Source organism: Hydra viridissima, unplaced genomic scaffold (assembly GCF_058129835.1).
Source record: "Hydra viridissima isolate aposymbiotic clone 2 unplaced genomic scaffold, HvirCarnegie_v1 scaffold_12, whole genome shotgun sequence".
In the NCBI taxonomy this organism is placed as follows: domain Eukaryota; kingdom Metazoa; phylum Cnidaria; class Hydrozoa; order Anthoathecata; family Hydridae; genus Hydra; species Hydra viridissima.
Window position 1 is genome coordinate 12,833,184 of NW_028324311.1, and position 21,768 is coordinate 12,854,951.

The window sequence follows — 21,768 nt, forward strand, 5'->3', positions numbered from 1 at the left end:
TTTTATCCTTGTCACCAAGTTTGATGCCTAAGTATTTTTAATATGCAGCTTTAAATTTCTTGGTGTTGTTTAATGGAGTTCTGCAGCTCAAAGAAACTAAATCAACTAAGGCTAATGAAGGTCGATTGACTAATTTACTAATGATATAATTAGTTTCTCGAATCTAAACTCATGGGAGTATTTTTTTTTAAATTTTCAAAATAACTCGGAATAAATGAAAGGTAATTTTTTTTCGCAAATTCATTAAAAAACATTCTCTTTTTTCAATTTGTTTAAAATTTCTGAGGATATAACGATATAGTTGTATTGATTTCTCGATATTTTATCTCTGAAGATAGCTTATAAATTATATTGACCATTTCTCGTATTCTCTGAGATGCATCGCTTTTCTTTCAGATATTCTTTCATCTATAAAAATCTTTTTTTAGGCAGTAAAATATATGCTCTTGTCTAACGCTGGGTCTTATGTTAATAACCTTATTAAAGAACAAAACGAGTCTATATTTGAACAACATTACTTGATATCATGATAAAGCGTTTAAAAAATTTTGAACAAAACATATCAGGAATATAATCAACTGCTCTGATAACAACATATTGCAAAATAAATTGCACAAAACATTGCAAAATTTATTGCAGAACATATTGCATCAAGTTTTTACATTTTTACCACCACTTTCTTAGTTCATCTGTGACTCTTCAAACTTCTTTTTTTAATTATTTTCATTTCGTCGCTATTTCCAAACAAGTCATTTTTAGAAATTATAAACGAATCTGAATAAGTTTTAAACGTATCGTTGCTATCATCGGAATTCATTGAAATCTAAAGTCAAAGAACATAATCATGTAGTGTGCGTTATAAATTGAAAAATGATCAGAATCATGGAAGCTTCATAAATATTTCATTTTAGAATCATAGAAATTACTAAAACTATATTAATTGGGTTATACAAGATGAACAACACTGCAATTATGCTGAAAAAAACCCTCATTTTTCAGGTATGTTTGTAGGAATTAGTGAAATAGATTCATCAGTGATCCGAAATTGATTTATCAGTGATTCAAAATTATTCATCAGTGATGCGGATAGAGATTTTAGAAAAGATTGTACTATTTAAAACCGGAATAATGCATTCTTTCTATCTCATGTCATGCTACCTATTCTATAGTTGCATCTATAATTTTAATCTTATTCAAAAATTGATTTCATCCTGGTGATGAGTAATGTAAAATCATTAGAATCGGATTTTTTATGTCATAAAGATGTTTATATAAAATTATATAAAATTATATAAAATTATATAAAATTATTTAAAATTATATAAAATTATATAAAATTACATAAAATTATATAAAATTGTATAAAATTATATAAAATTATATAAAATTATATAAAATTATAAATTACATAAATTTATATATATTTATATAAAATACTTTACATATTTATAACTATTTGTAGGGGAGAGGGGAACAGCTTTGAACATTTTTTAAACTTTTTTTTTTATAAATCAATATTTTATTTATTCTAATCATTTTTTTTCTACTAAATACTCAAAACAATGATTAAGGAATAAAACTGCAGTGTTTAAATAAATTTTGAGCTAAAAATTAAGTCAGAATTCTTATTTCTATAGCATTCGTGAAAATGTTCAAAACTGCCCCAACCAGAAGCAGCTTTGAATGCAGCTGGGACAGTTTTGAATTTTCTCTGGCAAATCGAAATAACGAGTCGTTAAACAATTTTTTTCATAAACAGAGCATTGATTTATTTTTAAATTTCATTAAGTTTAAGTTTCTAATAGTAAAAATCAGTTTCTAATAGTAAAAATCTTATAATCAGTCAAAAGAGTTTGCAATCTGGAAAACAGCGTTATTAACATCTTCCTATATGACTTCTGTCACTCTCTTTTTTTTTATATAATTTCAAACCATTTTTACTATTAAACAATCAAAATTCAGGCCGTAATAACTAAACAATAAAGTGTGAAAAGTTTGAACAAAGATTCAAAGGTGTCCCTTTTATTTTATTTAAAACTGCCCCAACAGAAGTTTATATAAAATAAACGATGATTTTGCCTACCAAAATTATCTCAATTATTGACATTTTCTGCTTAATTCTTAATGTTATCCTATCTTATAAATGATATTAAGCATCTCACTAGTTAGAAACGTTGTCAGGAAAATTTTAAAACTTAAATCGAAAATGTTTACGATTTGTCCTCAAAAACAAAAAAATCATTTATTTTTTCCAGTTTATGCCAAATGCCAGGATATGTAGGTGACAGCTACGAGGGTAAATATATCTCCACAAAATATTTAGTTTTATTAAATTTAAATACAAAAACGCTTCAAAAATGCATGTTTTCAAAGCTGCCGTCGTTCAAAGCTGCCCCCATCTCTCCTAACATTTATTTGATACTTGTAAAGTTGGAAATCGTCGCGTTAAAATTCATCCCACCATTTTGAATGTTAGTAAATGCTTTCAAATTGTGAACCAAATTATTTACCAATATCTATAACTCCCTCTCTCTCACAATACTATTTTGATTTTTAGAAGTTGCAACATTAATTTTGGGCAACATTAATTTTCCTAATATTCGGGTATATTTTTAATGATTCATGTAAATTTACTAAAACTTTCATAAATATTGCATCCAAATATTTTTCATTTGTGAAAGTTTTAGTTTTAATGTGCAAAAGAAAATAATAAGAGATAATCCGGGACTTAAAATGGAAATCGTAACAGAATTTTGGGACATATGGAGTTTATAGCTTTAATCCAAAATAAGTTTTAATCCATTACTTTTAACAAGAGAGAGGTTTAAAATAAAAAGTATCTTTATTTGTATAATGGATGTAAGATGAAGTGTATAATAATAAAAATACAGTAGCGCTTACAATTAGGAAATATCCCACAAGATAAATACATAGAACAATTCCGATCACCATGACAATAGTTTCCTCACTGAATCTGGTTGCTTTAAAGTTCTTCAATTCCACTAATCGTATCTATCATTGGATGGACAAAGTTTATCATTAGTTATAATAATTAGAATGACCGGAGAGATTCGCACATGCGCTTTTTAGTTGCAAGGAGATATAACTAATTATTATAATAATTATTATTCGGAGCGTCTTAAAAGAAAGTAACGTTAGAAAAATTATTTATTTATGTTCACCTTAAATTCTCCAATAGATTTTATATCTTTTAAGCTATTGTATAACTTTTTTGTAGCTTGCGAATCAACATTGTCCTCTTGAAGTTTAAATTTGATGTACACATAAAGATTCGCCGTCTCGTTTTTTAAATTCGAGATAGAATTACATGTGCTCTCAACGTTGTCAAAGACTATATATGAAAATTCAATTGAAGTCAAGTTTGCAAATTGAGTTTTGAATAATTCTTTGTCAGGACAGAATTTCAACCAAGTACTTTCTAACGTAATGGATACGTGCACTTTATCTGAATTGATTGCCGTTACTAAAGAAATTAATAATCTTCATCGTCGATACGAAACCAATCTAATAATTAAATATTCATAAAATGAACTGCTGTACAGGAAATACTAACCAAACTTGATTAGAACAAATGTGCTAACAAAAGATGCCCAAATCATGGCAGAATATTATGAAAGTTGTTAATAAAATGTCCATCATTCGAATAACATTTTAAAAATCTAAATAGAAAACTTTCCTGTTGAATATTTGCTCAATACGGGAATATAAGCTAATGGTGGTTTCTATCTGCTAAGGTTTGAAAGACAGGAGACATTTTTAAGTTTTAATCATTAACATAAAAAATATTTATATTTATTTGCAACGTCATCATCAGTAATAAATTCAAATTTAAATCACTTTATTTTATATAAACAATATTTCTGAAACTAAACTCTGGAGCAAGATTTTTTTATTAAATTCTGATAATTCGTACGGCTAAGAGCAAACTGTGATAATTCGACTTCAGCTTAAATCTATTTCAATATAAACACTACATCTGATTTATTATTTGCTAAACTTTTCTTCGGATAAAAAACAGGAGAAATTCATGTTTTTTTGCAATCAACAAATATGTATTTTCGAATAAGAACTCTTTCTTTAATAACTATTTCGGATAAAGATGGGCAATAGCCAGTGGTATGTTTGCTCACTTAAAATTGAAAATTAACAAATAATCTACTTCAATAACCCGAGTGAGTGATGGTGCCAAAATATAAATATTTAGCGTAATTCAGTTTTGAACATTTTTTAAGCTTTGCTTTAATTGACAATCGCTGAACGAAATTCTAATAGAGAAATAGTTTTGAATATTTGTGGTAATGTATAAAACGTTTCCTACACATCGATTGACATGTATCCTGATGCCATATTTTGCCATTCATTTAATTTGTTCAATTAAGTAACCTTCATTTGTATGACCCCTCCCACCGATTTTTCTGTGTCCTCAAAAATCCATAGCCTGTTTGTCAATAAAAGTATTGTTTCGATAAGAATTTTTAGAACTTCCCTATTCTTGTGAACTTTTAAAGGATTTTTTTTTGTAGTAAGTATTAGTGATCAATCCGGTCTAGTGATCTTAGTTGGTGCAAGAATCAAAATGATGTTATGATCATCAGTTTTTTTATACCATCGTTCTTACTTGTGTCAGTCCAATTGATCAGAACAAAATTTTTCGAAGCGATTATATTCAATTTTATTCTAATATATATATATATATATTTTTTTTCGTTTCTAAATTAAAAAAAAAATTGAACTTCGAAGTTTAATTCAATTTCTTTACTTTTTTTGATTTGATTTTTTGACGTTGTAATATGGCGATTATAAAATTCATTCGACGCAGTTTATTTAAAACATACTGCAGATAAGTTTATAACTTCGCTGATTTTTCAAACCAAAAAAAAAAAAACTATAGGAAACTCCTTCCCTACGCCAGAAAGGATAAAAATCCTTTTTGTATAGTTCCAAATGTAAATATATACCAGTTCCAAATTTATCACGCTAGCTCTCACACAAGCTATATCATTTAAAAGAACGAAAATTCCCAGCAGGCACACGAAGTTATTTCAATGTCGATATATGGTAGATTTTAGGGTTTCGAAGTGGTTTTAACGTTATTGTAACGTAAAATTGCACATGCGCAATGATAATTACAAGCTTTTTTATGTTATGAAAGATGTCTAAGAGATAAAGAAAAATTGACATCTGGAATATATTTTGCAAGCACATCTTGTAAAGTATGAGTCTGAGCTTACAAAATATGTTGCTATCACAGACTGCATAAACACTAGTTTAGCATCTTCAGCTTCTTTGGGTATAACACCAAAGGGTGCATCAATAAAGCATAGAATCAATTCAAACAGTTAGACTGTGACTAGTGTATATAAAGTAGTTTCAAAAAGCAGTGGCAGTTTTTTTTTATTGCTTTATTTTTATCTTTTTTAAAACCTCTTTCTCGAGAGAATTTTTCTTGCAAAGGCTGTGTTCATAGCACGATGTCAAATATTGTTTAAAATTGTTTTTTGAAGATGACTTCCTTGACTTCCCCATCTCTTTAAAATATTAAAAAAACATTTATTACAAATAGGATAAAGAAAAAAAAAGAATTATTCAAACCGAAGGAAATTCCAAAAAATACTCAAAAAAGTAGCAATTTTTAACAAATCACAATGTTTCTTTTAATGCATAGTTGTTGTCATACCAACTATTAGAATACTAAACTACGTCAAATTCTAGCGCCAGAAATCGAAAAATCGAAATAAAGTTTGTCTTCTTGAATTAAACTTTGATTCTCATGGCTCATTCCATTGTGAAGAGAAGAATGTGGAAATATGTTGAAATAAATGCGGGTAGAGCGAAAAGCTCTACTAAAAAAAAGCTGTGCAAATTAGCTAGCAACAGGGTTGAACCTTCAGCATCTGAACTTAATGCTACTCAGTTTTCTGAGGATAAAGTGTCCTGTCTTTCTTTTGCAGCCTTTTCTACGCGAGTTGCGAGTGAGCAACCTAGTTGCTCCACTCAAATCGTAGACATTTTGGGGGTAAATACCAAGATGAAGATGTGTAATACGGACGTCGTCGTGAAAAAACAACAAGTCAAAGAACCTAAGTGAGTTGAATCTATAAAACTAGTTCATTTCAATTTTTCATTACTGAGCTCATATAAATGTAACAAATCTGCAGATTCTGAATACTTTTAAACGCTTTTTCTCTTGCCTTACTAATGAGCAACGAAGGTATTTTTGGTAAATTTTCTACTTTAACAAATGTTTCTGAACACTCAGATGCACTTGGAAGGTAAAAGTTTGTAAATTAAAGAAATACTTGACGAGTGTGAAGAATCGTCACAAAGTAACTGACGTAAACATCTTGGGACTGCCCAAAGACCGTTGAGTGTCTTTTAGCTTGACTCTCAAGACCAAACTCTTTTGTTCAAGGTGAAAATACTTTTTTTTATCTACATACCAAACTCTTAGTTAATTCTGTGCTGATTATTCTTTTGAGAATGCAGTAGCTCCATATTTCCGTATAGCATGTCTGTGAAAATGTTGTCATAGCAAACAACGATAGTACAATGCTGACCCCATGTGATTTGACACAAATAATAAATCAACGATACATCGTGCTAATAAAATTTATAAGCATATCGCTATTTTTTAATGTTAGTGAGTTTCAACTCCTCAACGAAGCTGCAAAAAAAAAAAAAGAAAAAGAAAAATGAGACAGCAAAAAGATGTCAATCGATATAAAGGGAAAACGTTCGAAAGCACACAGAAATGTCAACCAACTAATTTGAACAACTTTTAGTTGATTTCTTTTATCTCTCTTTTGTAACCGTCTGAGCTTGTATATTAGAACCTGTAATTTACAATCTTTTCTTTCGTAGGATCGATGGCAAAATTCTTATAAAATACTAGAAGTGAACAGTAGAACGTGACTTTCTTTTATGAAGTTTATCATCATCGCGTATTAAACACTCTTTTGTAACCGTCTGAGTTTGTATATAAGACCAGTAATTTTTATCTTTTTTTTCGTAGGATGGCAAAAAAAAACTCTTATTAAAGATATTGGACGAGGAGCATCAACTTCTGAAAACGGCCGATAAAAATTAGTTAAAATCAAAAATTTTTTGACATTTTTGCAAAGGTAAGCTTGGTCACCTGTAGAAATAATTTTGATGTAATTGAAATCCTTTGCTGCTTTAAAATCAACTTTTGCCAGTGTATAAACGTAGTCTTATTTTACACAGCGCAATACAATCTAATTCGATGAATGCCTTTTAAAATAGGAACTGCAGAATGTTCAGTTGGTAAGTTAGAACAGAAGTTAAAAAGAAAAATGGAAATGTGTAAATGTAAGATGTGCAAAGCATCTAGATAAGTTATTAATTTTTCTGTAGAAAAGAAATCTATTACGCACGGAATAAAGGCCGCAATGCACAAAGCTTCAACCCACTGAACTCAAAATATAGCTGGATAGCGTATTCTATTGCTTTTTTTTTTTCAAAAAATGTTGAAGCCAAATTCGCCTCCCAAGATAGCGGCGATCGGAGCTCTTAGCGGTGACCAATACATTCTAAAGGCTTTACAGAAATATGGAAGAAAATAGTTGAGCAGAGTTTTAAAAGAAAAACTAGACTTTGAAATAAATTTTTAAAAAGTGTAAAGAAATGAAATGATTTTAAACAAAGTTAGACAATTAAAGAAATTATTAACTTAGATATTAAAATTTAAAATATTTGATATACTTTTTAAGTGCAATTTATAATTAAATTAATATTTATGTATAATTAATGTACTCTTTATTTCTTATTTACCCAATTCAGTGTGCTAAAAGGTTGATAACATAAATGCATGGTAAGCGGCAGTGATGTCTACTTACAATTATGACAAATTTTATATTTTTAGTTTTTGTAACAAGATACCAGATATGTACATGCTGCATGAACTATTAGTTGAGTACTGTGAGTACACACAACTCAGGGGTTCCTTCTAGGATTGCAAAAATATGTCTATCACCTGGGTAAAGAACAAACTGCCAAACTAACTGGAGATATGTTTAGGAAGCAATTACCGTAACTTATCCTTTTTAAAAAGCAATGAAAAATATTTCTATTATATGATATGATATACAACAAGCATCTATATATAAAAACTCTATACAACAAAATAACTCTAGTAGGAGCCTCTTAGTTGTGTGTACTCACAGCGCTCAGCTAATAGTTCATTCAGCATTTATAACTTTAAAAAATATCTTATCTTAAAAAGAAACTCGCCTCCCTATCATGCAGTTGTGTTATAAAACTTCTAGCACGCAGCATTGGGTAGTTACTGAATTGTACATAATTTATATAACAAATACTAATTATTTGAAATTTGAGATTTCTGCACAAACAAAACAAATACTTTTTCTTCACCGCTATTACTTCTTCACTACTTAGTTTTACTGGGAATTTTATAAAAATTGTTTTTTTATTTGAAACTTCAGATATAAAACTTGATTATCATCAGTTTTTTAATTTTCGTATAACCGTTTGTTAATTACGCCGCTATCTTGGGAGGCCAAAATTGGTTTATAAAGTTTCCCGTATAACGCTATCCAGTTATATTTTGAGATCAGTGGCTTTAACGTTATGTAAAGTTTTATTCTAAAACTCACGGCCAAGGTATGTAAACAAAACGAATGCTTCGAAAATGCATTTTATGCTGAAAATTAATGCTTGAGTATGATATTATAGCTGCTTCAGGGAATTTGCAAAACTTTTTATATAAATAAAGGCTATAATATGGGCGTTGAAAAGTCTCTGGTAAGAAATTTGATTGCTCCTTCATTGAAGTTAGCCTGATAACAATCTTCAACAATTATGAATTAGATAGTGAACTTCAATGAGGATTATAAATTAAATAAATTATTTGTAATAAAAGAGTCAAACATCTTTTGAAATTTTCAGTGATATTTGAGTGCATCTAGACAAAATGAGACTGAAGTTTTAGCTAAGTAGCTTTTAAAGCCATTTGTGTGTGTGTGTGTATATATATATATATATATATATATATATATATATATATATATATATATATATATATATATATATATATATATATAAACAAAGTTTGAGTTTGGAAATTAAAGCTTACTTATTTTAAACTTTACAAAATTTTTACAAATTGTTTTTTTCTAACTAAAAATGTGTCATTGGCAATTTTTAAAAATGATGCCTTCAGATACTTAAACAAAATTATAATATTGATTATTTTCAATTTTTAAAATAAATTTAGGTGTTTTAATTTTATTTTAGACTGCAAAGGATCCATGTTATACTGCAAAGCCACTCTATGATGTAGCTACTCTGTTTATTGCAAATCAACTACCTTTTTATAGTGGTTTTATTGAAAATATCCCAGGATCACTTATTGTAGATATATATGAAAAGGTATAAAATGATGTTGCATTGAAAATCAAATTGATTGGCCTTGTTATTTGCCATGTATTAACTTTTGTTTATATGCAAACATGCATAGTTTAAAAGTAAATTTAGAGTTTATTGCAATAAATTTAAGAATACAATTTTCACATACCTATTTAATAAATTTGAACCTATAGTATAGCCTTTGTTGTAAAAGTGTTATAAACTGTGCTTTTATCATTAAACTTGTCATTTTATGTAGCAAAATTCTGCATAGTTTTTTCTCCATTACCATTTCAGTTAGTCACTTAGTTTAATACCAAAAAAAAAGTAATTTCTGGCTGTATACCTATATACAGCTAGTTGTAGAGATAACAAAGGGGCAAACGGAGCCATCACCCTTGCTGGCTCACAGCAGTTATAAAGTGTGACCTTTGCTAAAAGCAGAATATAACTTTAATCCACTTTGACCTAACTGAAATTTTCCACTCTGTCCCTAGTCTAATTTTTTTTTTCACATTCTATAAATTATGAACTTTTTTTATTTCACATAAATTAAACTTGTGATATTATGTGGAAGTTGAGTGAACTATATTGATTAAGTAACCAACAGAGAATTCAAATTCTTAAACAAAATACTTGTTTTTCTTACTTTAGAAAGTCCAAAAGAAAACAGATTTTTGATCACAAAACAAAAAATGAATAGAATCACAATAATGAGTCTAATGGAAAATCTGGCAATCATAAACATACAAGTGTTTTTACATATCTCTATTCAAATTTTTAATTGCTAATATTTTCTACTTTGCCTCACAGTTCCACATTGCTCCACTCTCCTCTATTTTGTGTTTAAGTATATTTCTCTGTATATCACAAGTTTAAATATAAACTGTGTATCTAAATAAACTTTTATTGTATTTACTAATATAAATATGGAAATTTTAATGTTAATTGTTTTTACTGATGTTACTTAATCAGCAACTTATCTATCGATTTTTATGAAGATTTTTTGTGAACCTCATTTAATTAGGTTTAGTATATAAGTGAATTTATTAGTAAACACTGAACTTTTTTATTACAGGCTTACGATTTATGCTTGACAGAAAATTTACATGTGCAATTTTCTGACTTGCGACGTTTTGAAAAGATTATTAAAGATACAGAGAACTGGTATTTATTTTAGTTTAATATATTTTTAGTAATTTAAACAATTCCATCAGGATTTCCTTAGCTTAAAGAAAAATCTATTTTTTTTAACTTTAAAAGTTTGCTTTTTCTTTGTTAATTTTTTCATGCTTTTCAAATCATTTCTTGTTTGCTAAGTTAGTTTTTAAATTATTTTTTTTATCAATGTGTTAAGGAAAACAGTCCATAAGTGTTTGCAAGTGGTGTTAATTAAAGATAGAGATTTTGGAATATTTCTTGCTACACAAAAAGCTGCTGAGTTTGGTTGTGCAAGAGAATCTTTACAAGTTCTTGAGTTTACTTACAAGGCTTTACAGTTAGGTTAGTTATTTCCTAATAATGATTTCTCAACCACTTTACAATTAAAAGAATAATTTTTTTTCAATCAAATATTACAATCTTTAGAGATACTTTAACCTTTTACATATGAGCTTTAACTTTAAAAATTACTCTCTTTCAAATTATTTTTAAAACCTAATATTCTGAGAAATATAATTTTAAAAAAAAATTTTTTTTTTTTTTTGAAATATAAATGACATATTGGTATCAGCAAATTATTAATCTTGTAAATTATATAATTTGAATTTAGTATTTTTTGTAGATCCAAAAATAACTTTTAAACAAATGGATAACTCTAAACATTTTATTTTTTAATAATTTATCTTTTTATTTTTTATTTTTACTACCAAATAGAGATTATTGATAACCAGATGTTGCAGTAAAATTTGTACAACTATAAAAAACATGAAAATAACATTAGGTATAAAAGAAAAATGAAAGATTATGAATAAACATATATTATATTGGTATTACATAACCAATATGATGCTCAACAAATTATTAATGATGCAATGTTTTATACAATGCAGCAAGCATTAAATTTGTGCATATTTTGCTGAAACACTTGTTATCATTAATCTTTTTACTAAAAGTTTGTCTTATTTTCTACAGGTTTTTTAAAGGAATAAGCTCTTCTGTGTTAAATTAAAAAATTAAACATGATCTGCGATTAACATTTATTAGGAATTATCCTATTTAAAAACCAATGAAAAATATTTTTATTTTATATATATATATTTTTATTGTATATATATATAATAGAATTGTATATTTTTATTGTATATATATATTTATTGTATATATATTTATTGTGTGTACATATATATATATTGTGTGTGTATATATATATATATATATATATATATATATATATATATATATATATATATATATATATATATATATATATATATATATATATATATATATATATATATATATATATATATATAACAAGCATCTATATATAAGAACTCTATACAACCAAATAACTCTAGAAGGAACCTCTGAGTTGTGTATACTACAGACACATTTAATAGCAGTAAAAAAAATTTTTTTTTTATGCTTGCTAGTCCATTTATTATTATTTTTTTTTTCATTTTTAACAGGATCATTTTTCTTGGAGCATGGTTTATATGACTGCTCAAAGATTGTGTATCAGAGCATTGATATTGTTGATTTAAATGGAAATATTGATCATAATGTTCTTTCTATTGCATTTGAAGTTGCTTTACGGTACAATTTTAAATTTAATTTTTGTATTGTAAACAAAATTCTGAAAATCACAAATTCATTTATTTTGATAGTTTATGCTCTATTGTTAGTTATAAAACTTCACACTTAAGTACTCTGGGTTAAGAATTCGTTTTTAATTGTACTTTTTTACTAATTATATGCTGTTAAATTGCACTTTATAGTCACATAAGATGGGATGGGCTGACTTTGGTCCATATTGTTTCTTTGATTTAGCTTCATAGATATCAGAATATCTTTTATGCTTCTGGTGTTTTTCAGATGGTAATGAAATGTTTTAAAGCCAAACATTGAAACAACTATTGTCCATGTAGGCCTAGTGTGTTCTACCTTTTAAAGCATAAAAGCATGTACAATGTTGAAAGTAATTTTATAGAGGCAATTCTTATTGGCTCCTCGATTTTTAGGTGAATTCAATTTTTTAGTTTATGATATTTTAAGGTGAAATATTAACACTTGGTTTAAGGTGAAATATTAACACTTGGTTTAAGGTGAAATATTAACACTTGGTTTAAGGTGAAATATTAACACTTGGTTGCAAACAAAAAAAATTTTGTTCCATAATATCTCAGATAGTAATAGTTCTTTTTCACAAAGAGGGGATTTATTATTTAAGCATCTAGAAATAATTCTCAATTTTTAGATCATATCTTTGTGGTTTTTGTGTAAGTCTAAATTTCAGCTTCATTATTCAGCACAAATTCCAACACTGCAGGCTTAGTATCATCATTGTTATTCTCTTCATGCTCATTGTCATTCAGTTCTTCCACTGGATCATTTTCCATTTCTTTTCTTGTAATGAACATCACGGGCTGCCATATGATAGATATGTGCGAAAATAGTTATGCAAGCAGGTCACATCACCACCCAATTTTTTCATGACTGCACCTTATGTAGTTGAAGTGTAACAATTTTAATATTAGGGCCATCTTTGTTTAGCCTTTTTCTTAATAGCTTTGTCAGAGGGAATTGACCCTTTGATGGTAATCATTCCAAGGTTAATGATCTTTTTTACCCATGCAAATTCAAATTGAGAAATTTTAAAGTTTTTGATGAAGTGTATTCATGTCATGTCAAAGATAATGAGATTTTTGATGTCATTTTTTTGTCTTGAAATACCTCTTTAAATTGTTTCATAACCATATCTTGAATATCTTATGGTCTTTTGGAATTTCTTATCTTTATGTGGGAAATCCATCACGTATTCAATCACTTTATAACAAAATGTAAAATGTTATTCCATCACAAGCAACAAGTTTAGCAATAACCTCCCCTAAAGTTGCTTTTTTAGCTTGGAGAAAGTCCAATTTTAGTTGTTTCTCATTGGGGTTTTGTAAATACAACAACTTTGTTTACTTTTATTTTCTACTGTTTTTTATTCAATTCTTTTACAACTTTTATACAGAAACAAAAAATTCTCGAGGGCGTAATTATGTACAAAAATAGCGTACGACTTGACTAAGTTATTAGTCAAGTCATAAAATGTAAATACGACAACTACAAAAATAGCGTATGACTTGACTCATAACTTACAATTAACAACAATTAACTTTAATGACAAGAATTTTATAAACGTAATAATAAAGTTTCATAACGATCAGCTATTATCACAGGTTTTAAGCGCAATTTAGCAAACAGAACACTAAGCTTTATGTATTTCCTTTAAAAGGTATTTGAAGGAAACACAAGAAGCCTAGTGTTCAATAGTAGCAATATTGAATTGATTGTGGCTCAAAAATGTTTCATGAATGAAATTGTGAACTACATTGTGAAACACAGTCATGTACTCAATATACAGTCAAATTTCCATATTGAAAAAATTAGAGTTTTAGCAAAATTATGAATTTGGTTTTGGTAATTCATTTTTAGTCTTGTTTACCAGAGGGTCAACCCATAGTCTGAAATTACATTAGGTCTCAGCTTTAATGAAAATCATATTTCATCAGGAGGTTTTCACTATATCACAGTAAATATTCTGTGCACTTTAAATATATGCTAAATAATTACTTTTCTCATTAGAATTGGTCATGTTTTGACATTGAATTGTAATTACAACGATGCAAATTCTGCCATTTTGAATGCTTCAATTTTATTGTCTTATATGCAAAATTCCAATATGAAGCCTAATTGTGCCTTCTACTACACCTTGTGTAGCATGTACATGTTTTCATTGTCACAGTATGATAAGGTAACATTTTACTTTAGGCATTGCTTTTGGAAAATATTTTGTGTAAATGCATTTTTAAAAAAACTATTTTATTAGCTCAAATAATCAGTTGTTCATAAGCTTTAATAGATTTTCATATTGTGTTTAATATCATATTTATTTCTACTTAGGCATACAATTTAGCTCTTCAAGCAGTCCAAGAATTAAATGACAGTTTGGCACCTAAAGTAAGTATTTTGTTTAGTAGTGTCTTGTCTTGCAGCATGAAACAAGAAAAAACAAGGCGAAAATAATTTTTGAACAAATATTGCAAGGCATACTGAGATGAGATAGACCTTTACTTTAGTATTTAAATTACAAAGTTTTTTTTTTTTTTTTAAAAACAAATTTTAGCAAGACAAAACAAGACAATGTATAACAAGACAATCTATTGCTGTTTCTACTCTTATTTTATGCATTCTAGCAATTCTAATGAGTTACAATCATTTGTTTAAAACAAATTTTAAAAGATTTATTTGGTTTTTTTATAGATAATCATTGACACATTAAGACAGGCATGCAAAGCTTGCATTATTAAAAGGTTATTCTGTGAAGCAAGAGTGTATACCTTAGAAGCTTTGAAACTGGCAAGGTTCATATAGTTAATCATTTTTCTTATGAATGTGTCTCAGGATATGCACAAAAACATCTGACTGGTGGTTTGGTATTGATTCCAATAGACATTTGTTTTGATTATTGTCAATTTTAGACCGTGATTTAACAATGGCTTTTTTAAAATCTTCTTTATTTGTAAATGATCTATCACCTATTTTTTTTTTATCTAATAAAGTCAATAAATGCTTTATTGGATTTAAATCAGGGCTTTGCATTGGCCATTCTAAAAGATTTTTGTCATTTTCATCAAAAAAGTTTGAGTTTTTTTTAGCAATATGTTTTGGATTAATGTCCTGTTGGAACACAAAAATGTTTCCTAATCTAAGTTTTTTAACTCGAAGTTTAAAATTTTGGTCCAATATATCAATATACAAATTAGCATTTAAGTTTTCATCAATAAATTCTAATTTGCCAACACCATGCCATGCCATGCAACCCTAAACCATATTTCTACTACCATGTTTAACTGTTCCTCTCATGCAACTCAAATGAAAAGCTTCTCTCTTTCACAGAACTCTTTGTGCTCCATTTGATTTTTTTAAGTTAAACTTGGATTCATCTGATCTTTCAAAAGAACTTTCAAATATATACTGTACATTTAAATGCATATATGTATATATAAGTTAATACATATACATGTATGCAGATTTTTTTACTTCCTAAAACTGTCTTTAATGTTGTAGGTATTGGTTTGGATTACGCCACTTAAAATATGCTGATTGTCTTTCCGATTTTGCTTTTTATTTACTTAGCATTGATTATGTAGGATTATCAGTAAAATATTATGAGGTGAGTTGACCAAAGTAATGGTGCTCCTCAAACAAATAGATTCTGCCTATTTAAACAACATATTATTCAATTATTAAGATAATCACAGATTATACTTATTATTAGTTACTTTATACTATTTTCTTAATCTTTAGTAAAGCTATAGTTGTCTTTATTTAGCAATTAAATTATTATATATTAACATTTATGTATAGTAATCTATAATGTAATAATTAATGTAATTTAGTTAAATCACTTACTAATTTATATACAATTATGCTTATTAAGTTTTCTAAAAAAAAGATTTTCATTTTCTTTAGATGGCTCTGGATATTCGTAAGGAGCTCTTAGGTGAAAAAAATATAATTACTGCAATAACGCATGAGGATCTGGCCTATGCTTTATATGTTAGAGACTACAGTAAAGGAGACTTTGAAACTGCAAGGTACTCAGAGTCAATAAAATAAATTTTCATTACTTTTTTTATAAATATGCTTTTAAGATTTAAAATGAAATAAAAATAGAATAAAAAGAAAAAAACAGTATTATAAATGTCTTACCATATAATTGTATATATCTATACCATGGCTTTCTGTAAATATTGGACTTGACAAAGTTAGTTTTTCAACTGATGCCCAGTTTTTTATAATCACCTTACACAAATAAATTCTACTAATCAAAATGTAGTTTTCCTTTTGATAGGTAGAATTTAAGCATCTTGTCATTGCAATGCATCTTACAGATAATAAATTCATTAAAGGTAACATGTCCACAATAGAATATGTAATTTTTAAAACATTTTTTTTTAATCTATTTTTAATTACAGTTCCTATTGGTCAAACTATAAACCAGTACTTTCTGTTCAGGTTATTTATGGAAAGTTAAGAAAAGCATCAAATTAATTAAAACACAACAGTTTACATTAAGTCCTGCAGGTCTTCAGTTGAAAAGCAAACCAGAATAGTTTTTTATTAATAGACCTTAGCTTAAAACTGGCAAATAGAGTATACTTATACTCCATTTGCAAGCCATTATAAGATTACTTAATGACAATATTGTAGAAAAGTGTTGCAATTTTAACTTTACAAATTAAGCCTGTAATTACTGTATGGGTGTATTTGTAATATTAGCATATAAATAAATTAGTTAGTGAAAAAAATAATAAGTTGACCAAGGTCTTTTGTTTTTGAAGGATTCATGCTGAGCAAGCTTTGATGGTTTTACTAGAAAATCTTCCCATTGATCATTTGTTGTTGTCATCCTCAAAAAGAGTAGAAGGTTTGTTGTTTAACTTTTATTTCATTTTAAGTACAGTAACCTTCTTTTAAATCTTTTTTCAATTGCTTATTGTACTGGACCTTTTTCTCAGTTTTACCTTTGATTGCTCCAAGTGTTTCTTCGCAAGAGTAACTTCATAGTGAAGTCATGTAAATAAAGCTGGCTGTAATTTGGGCAAAATTAACAATTATTCTGACAAATTACTGTATTTTAACTGAAAACTATTTAAACAAACAATAGGGAGAACCCATGTAATATCAAAGATTCTTTTTGGTTAAATGTTTGATAATAAAATAAGATTCTTTAAAAGTTAGAAAAATTATAATATAAAAAATTTGCACAATATATCTAGGGAAAAATTTAGTATCAATTATGATAAATGTGGATTTTTAAAAGGCAATTCACATATAATTTGTTTTTAAATATTTCATTTTTCTACTTTAAAACTAGGAGAAAGAAAAATCACACAGAAAGTGTCACATTTTGTTATTAAATCCATATAAGAATAGCTTGAAAACAGAAACAATTTAAAATGAAACAAGCCACATTTTCTCTTCTAGGTGACATCTTACAGATGAAACAATTTCAAACAGAAAATCTATTTAAATCAGTCCCTTAGTTGTTAAAATTTCTAAAAGGAAATATAGAAATGTTCACAAAATAAGTAAGCTTATAAGTTGTAACAGATTCCACTGTTAATTTTTAGTTATAAAAAGTTCAAATAATTTTTTTTGTAGCTTTAATTCTGGAAGAAGTAGCTATTGACAGTAACAATATTGTAGAAGAAAGCAAGTTGTTAAAATGTGCAGAAGATCTCCATATGGATTCATTGCGCTTAGCAAAGTAATTTTTGACCAAATTGTTTTATGTTTATAGATGTTGTTTTTTCTGGTTACTTAATCATTGATATTAAACAATATAAATTTTTGGACTACATTTTCCTTTTAAAGTTAAACTTTAAAAGGAAAATGTAGTCCAAAAAACATGTATATTTATTTAGAAATACATTTGGAGAGTATAATGTTCAAACAGCAAAGCATTATGGGAACCTTGGAAGATTGTATCAATCTATGAAAAAGTTTAAGGTTTTTTTTGTTTTTTTTAAATCAAATTTTGAATTTGTTTGCTATCAATTATTAGGTGTAGCAAGACCTTTTTTTGAGTAACAGTACTGTGCAAAAGTTTGGGAATGATTTTTTTTTTTTTTTTAGTTTTTCTTTGATAAACAAACAAACTTCAGTATGATTCATTTCAATTCTAATTTCTTGTTGAAATTAGAATTACAAAGTTTTTCATCTTAAAGGGATCTTACTTATTTGATGGTCTTCTTCTTACTAAGTTGGTGATCCAAATTCTTGCATAACTTTTCTATTGGATTTTATTGAGAAATGTGATGTTGAATAATGACTTTGAAAGAATGGAATCAGTTGATTCTTTGGATGACAGTTTTAGTGATACCTCTTTTGTATTCTGAAAAAAGTTCTCATCTGGAAGATGATTATTGTGGAGAACAATTACTACAAAAATTCCTCCATAAAGTTTTATTTACACAGTCAGTAAGCAAGTTTCCTAGGGTAGGAAGAGATAGTAGAGTACTTAGAACTTTTGACTCTAATCATTGTAGAGGAGTTAGAATCGCAGAAGTTAATAATTGCATTTCACCAACTGCAAGACTAGCATCTGATGTTACGTATGATGCACCAGCAGACCAAAGTTCATATTTTTAAAGAAGTTTCTCTGATTAAGAAAAAAGTGAGAAAAAAAATAAGACTGCACTTATGTTCAAAACATTTCCTTTTAATCTTGAAATTAATTATTCCAAACAATACAAACCTGATGTTCTTCTTTCTATTGATATTTACAGGCAAATAGGTAGAGGTTGAAAAAAAAAAAAAAAAAAAAAAATGACTATGCAGAAAATTTTTTGAATTCATTTTACAATTCTTTAACTTATGTCATAAACCTTTGTTTAAAAAAGAATGTTGAGGCAAGCTTTTTCTGGTTTTTGAATATTTATACAGTATTTTGGGTCAGCTTTGAACAAATTGTTTATCATCTCTTTTAATGGCATATCATGGCCATCCTGATCATTTTGTATATTAATCCCTCAAATTCTTTACCTTTCAACACTAAACTGAGATGTTTCTTTTCTAAAAGAATTTATTTTGACAAAAAATAGCTAAAACAATATTTTTTGAAAGAGATGTTGAAATTAGCAGGAAATCTTTATTACAAAATTAAGAAATTAATTCCTTTTCACACTGTTCTCAAACATTTTCACATTTTTTGTGTGAAGCATGCACACAAACACACAATTATTGTTAAAAGGAGAAAATGTGTTTTTTAAGTAAAAACTGAAATAAATCAAACTTTTGCATGTTGCTGCATCTGCAGCAGTTCCTTTATAGCACCTATATTAACGTTATCGCACTATCTACAGAATGTTAATTCCTCAATGTTATTTAATAGTTTATGATGAAGCTACTCTTTGATTGTTGCTAATGCTTTAATGAGGCTTTACATAAGTTTTTATATAGGAAGCAGAGACAAATCATTTAAGAGCAATCGATATTAAAGAAAAGTTGCTTGGCTGCTCTGTGAGTTCTTTGACTTGTTTTTAAAATCCTTCAGTTTATGAGTTAATTGTTATGAAAAATATCCAGACAGTTTTAAAACTTATGGTGTCAGACGCAACTAAATATTTAAAAAATATTTAATATTTATATTACTGTTGTAACCCCATTTCCATTGTAAGTATTACTATGATTTACAGGACTATGAAGTGGCACTATCCATCGGTCACTTGGCTTCATTGTACAATTATGACATGCTACGATATGACCAAGCTGAGCAGTTATATAAAAGGTCAATAGAAATAGGTGAGTTCGAAGATAACAGAAACTGAGAAGAATCATCTATGACTTGCTTATTTGTTTAATTTGATTTTCTCCTTATCTTTTACATTTTGCATTCGAATGATTTAACAGCAATTGAATACAGCAGTTCTTACTATTATTTCCAGGACGAAATTTGTTCGGTGATTGGTACAGTGGTTTAGAATACGATTATCGGGGGTTGATACATTTATACGATGAAACTGGTAACACTAATTTTAATATAAAAAATTATTTTGATTCGTTTTTCATAAGGGAAAATCAATTTTTATGCTCTTTTCAAAATCCAAATAGGTCGTCACGCTGATGCTGCTCAATACCGTTCTTATTTAGCAGACTGGAAACATGAAAGAGACAATAAATTTTCAAGGTCAATTTATACTGAACCTCAAGAAGGATACATAGATCAAGTGTGCGTGACATCTATAATACAAAATATCAAAGATAGATCTATAAAAACTGGCTCTTGATTATATTTTCTTATGTAAATTTTAAAAATTTTTTGTAATTCCTTTGTTAATAATGTAAGGTGTTTTTTTTAATAGCTTTATTTAATTACAATTTTTATTGAGCGGTAAGGATAACGATAGCAAAACTTAAAGTGCATTGTATCGAGTTTGAACAAATAAGACAGAAATGAGGCAAGCTTTGCAAGAAAACATTTTTGTTGTAGTTAATTTCACCTATTTTTATTTCCGTTTTATTATTATTTTTTTCTTAAATCGTATTTCAATTTTTAATAAGTTTGCTCATAGTTTATTTTGCTACCAATTTTATTTGATTTGTATATATTTTTAAGTTTATTAAATAGTTATGCATAAACACTATAAATATAAATATGTATAAATAGTTATGAATATAAAAAATTTTCAATTTTGTAACAATCGTTTAATAACTCTTACTTTACAAATTTTTACTAAAATGTTAACAAATTTCCTCTATCATTTGAGTAGTGATTTCAATTCATTTTTGGGCACAAATTGCGAAAAAATTGCCGTGGTTTTGTTTTTTTTTTCCAGTAATTTTAAATAAAATCAATTATTTTCATCAGTATTTATCAATTATTTAAAATCAGTAACTTTGAATAAAAATGGTTTATTGAAGTTAATTACATAATTAATACCATTATATAGAGATTTAATTATAAATAACTGCAAGATTGTAATTTTATCCACAAAGCACCAGATGACTCCCATTTTTATTTAGAATTTCTGGTGTTTTTTCATCCGTTATGTTTTTTTGTGAAATAATAATTTGGTTATGAAAATACCACGAAAATGTAAAGAATCGCATGGCGTGATTTTTTAAATTCTAGCGGCGCATAAAGCATATACTCTATTTTCAACTTATTTTCAGTTCAGTAAAAGTGTTAAACTTGGTGTGAACTACCAGAGTTTTTTTTATTATATTAATCTATTTTATAATGAAAAGTGTAAAACTAAAACTGTTTACACACACACACACACACACACACACACACACACACACACACACACACACACACACACACACACACACACACACACACACACACAGACACACACACACACACACACACACGAGTATGCGATAAAATTATTTATACCCCTAGCATATTACTAAACTTTGTTTTCATACTCTAACGTGTTTATTCTTTATATTATTTATTGGTATATTTCTTCACTATGGATACGAACGTTACAACATTTGTTATAATATTTTTATGTTGATTTTTTAATGTTTTTTTACATAATTTTGGTATGCTGATTTAAGTGGTACCAATAGTTTTGCTTTATTAAAAAGCTTGAAGTACATTTCGAAGTTTTCGTACATGCGTAATGCATTTAT

General features: G+C 27.5%; 2 protein-coding genes across 9 annotated transcripts; one reads left to right on the plus strand and one right to left on the minus strand.

The window, feature by feature from the left end:
- Positions 1 to 507: 507 nt before the first annotated feature.
- LOC149881350 (uncharacterized) lies at positions 508 to 3,723 on the minus strand. Its single transcript, XM_090069020.1, has 4 exons — positions 3,575 to 3,723; positions 3,183 to 3,484; positions 2,902 to 3,012; positions 508 to 823 (listed from the first exon to the last, which is right to left on the minus strand). Exons 1-4 carry the CDS (start codon positions 3,618 to 3,620, stop codon positions 686 to 688), a joined length of 597 nt encoding a protein of 198 aa, XP_089925146.1. The 5' UTR covers positions 3,621 to 3,723; the 3' UTR covers positions 508 to 685.
- Positions 3,724 to 5,709: 1,986 nt separating this feature from the next.
- LOC145193699 (amyloid protein-binding protein 2-like) lies at positions 5,710 to 20,483 on the plus strand. 8 transcript variants are annotated; one of them, XR_016445937.1, is made up of 22 exons: positions 5,722 to 6,105; positions 6,281 to 6,433; positions 6,663 to 6,929; positions 7,034 to 7,142; positions 9,295 to 9,429; positions 10,060 to 10,157; positions 10,484 to 10,572; positions 10,763 to 10,908; positions 12,036 to 12,162; positions 14,200 to 14,368; positions 14,518 to 14,574; positions 14,878 to 14,978; positions 15,685 to 15,790; positions 16,090 to 16,214; positions 16,472 to 16,529; positions 16,962 to 17,047; positions 17,785 to 17,890; positions 18,048 to 18,132; positions 19,585 to 19,644; positions 19,821 to 19,926; positions 20,070 to 20,147; positions 20,236 to 20,483. XR_016445937.1 is itself a non-coding variant. In XM_090069684.1 (21 exons), exons 6-21 carry the CDS (start codon positions 10,101 to 10,103, stop codon positions 20,409 to 20,411), a joined length of 1,674 nt encoding a protein of 557 aa, XP_089925810.1. In that variant the 5' UTR covers positions 5,735 to 6,105; positions 6,281 to 6,433; positions 6,663 to 6,929; positions 7,034 to 7,142; positions 9,295 to 9,429; positions 10,060 to 10,100; the 3' UTR covers positions 20,412 to 20,483. The 8 variants fall into 8 exon arrangements, 6 of the variants coding, with proteins under 6 accessions (XP_089925808.1, XP_089925810.1, XP_089925812.1 ...); XM_090069684.1 differs by lacking the exon at positions 16,472 to 16,529 and having other exon boundaries at positions 5,735 to 6,105; XM_090069682.1 differs by lacking the exon at positions 16,472 to 16,529 and having other exon boundaries at positions 5,710 to 6,105; positions 6,663 to 7,142.
- Positions 20,484 to 21,768: the final 1,285 nt, after the last annotated feature.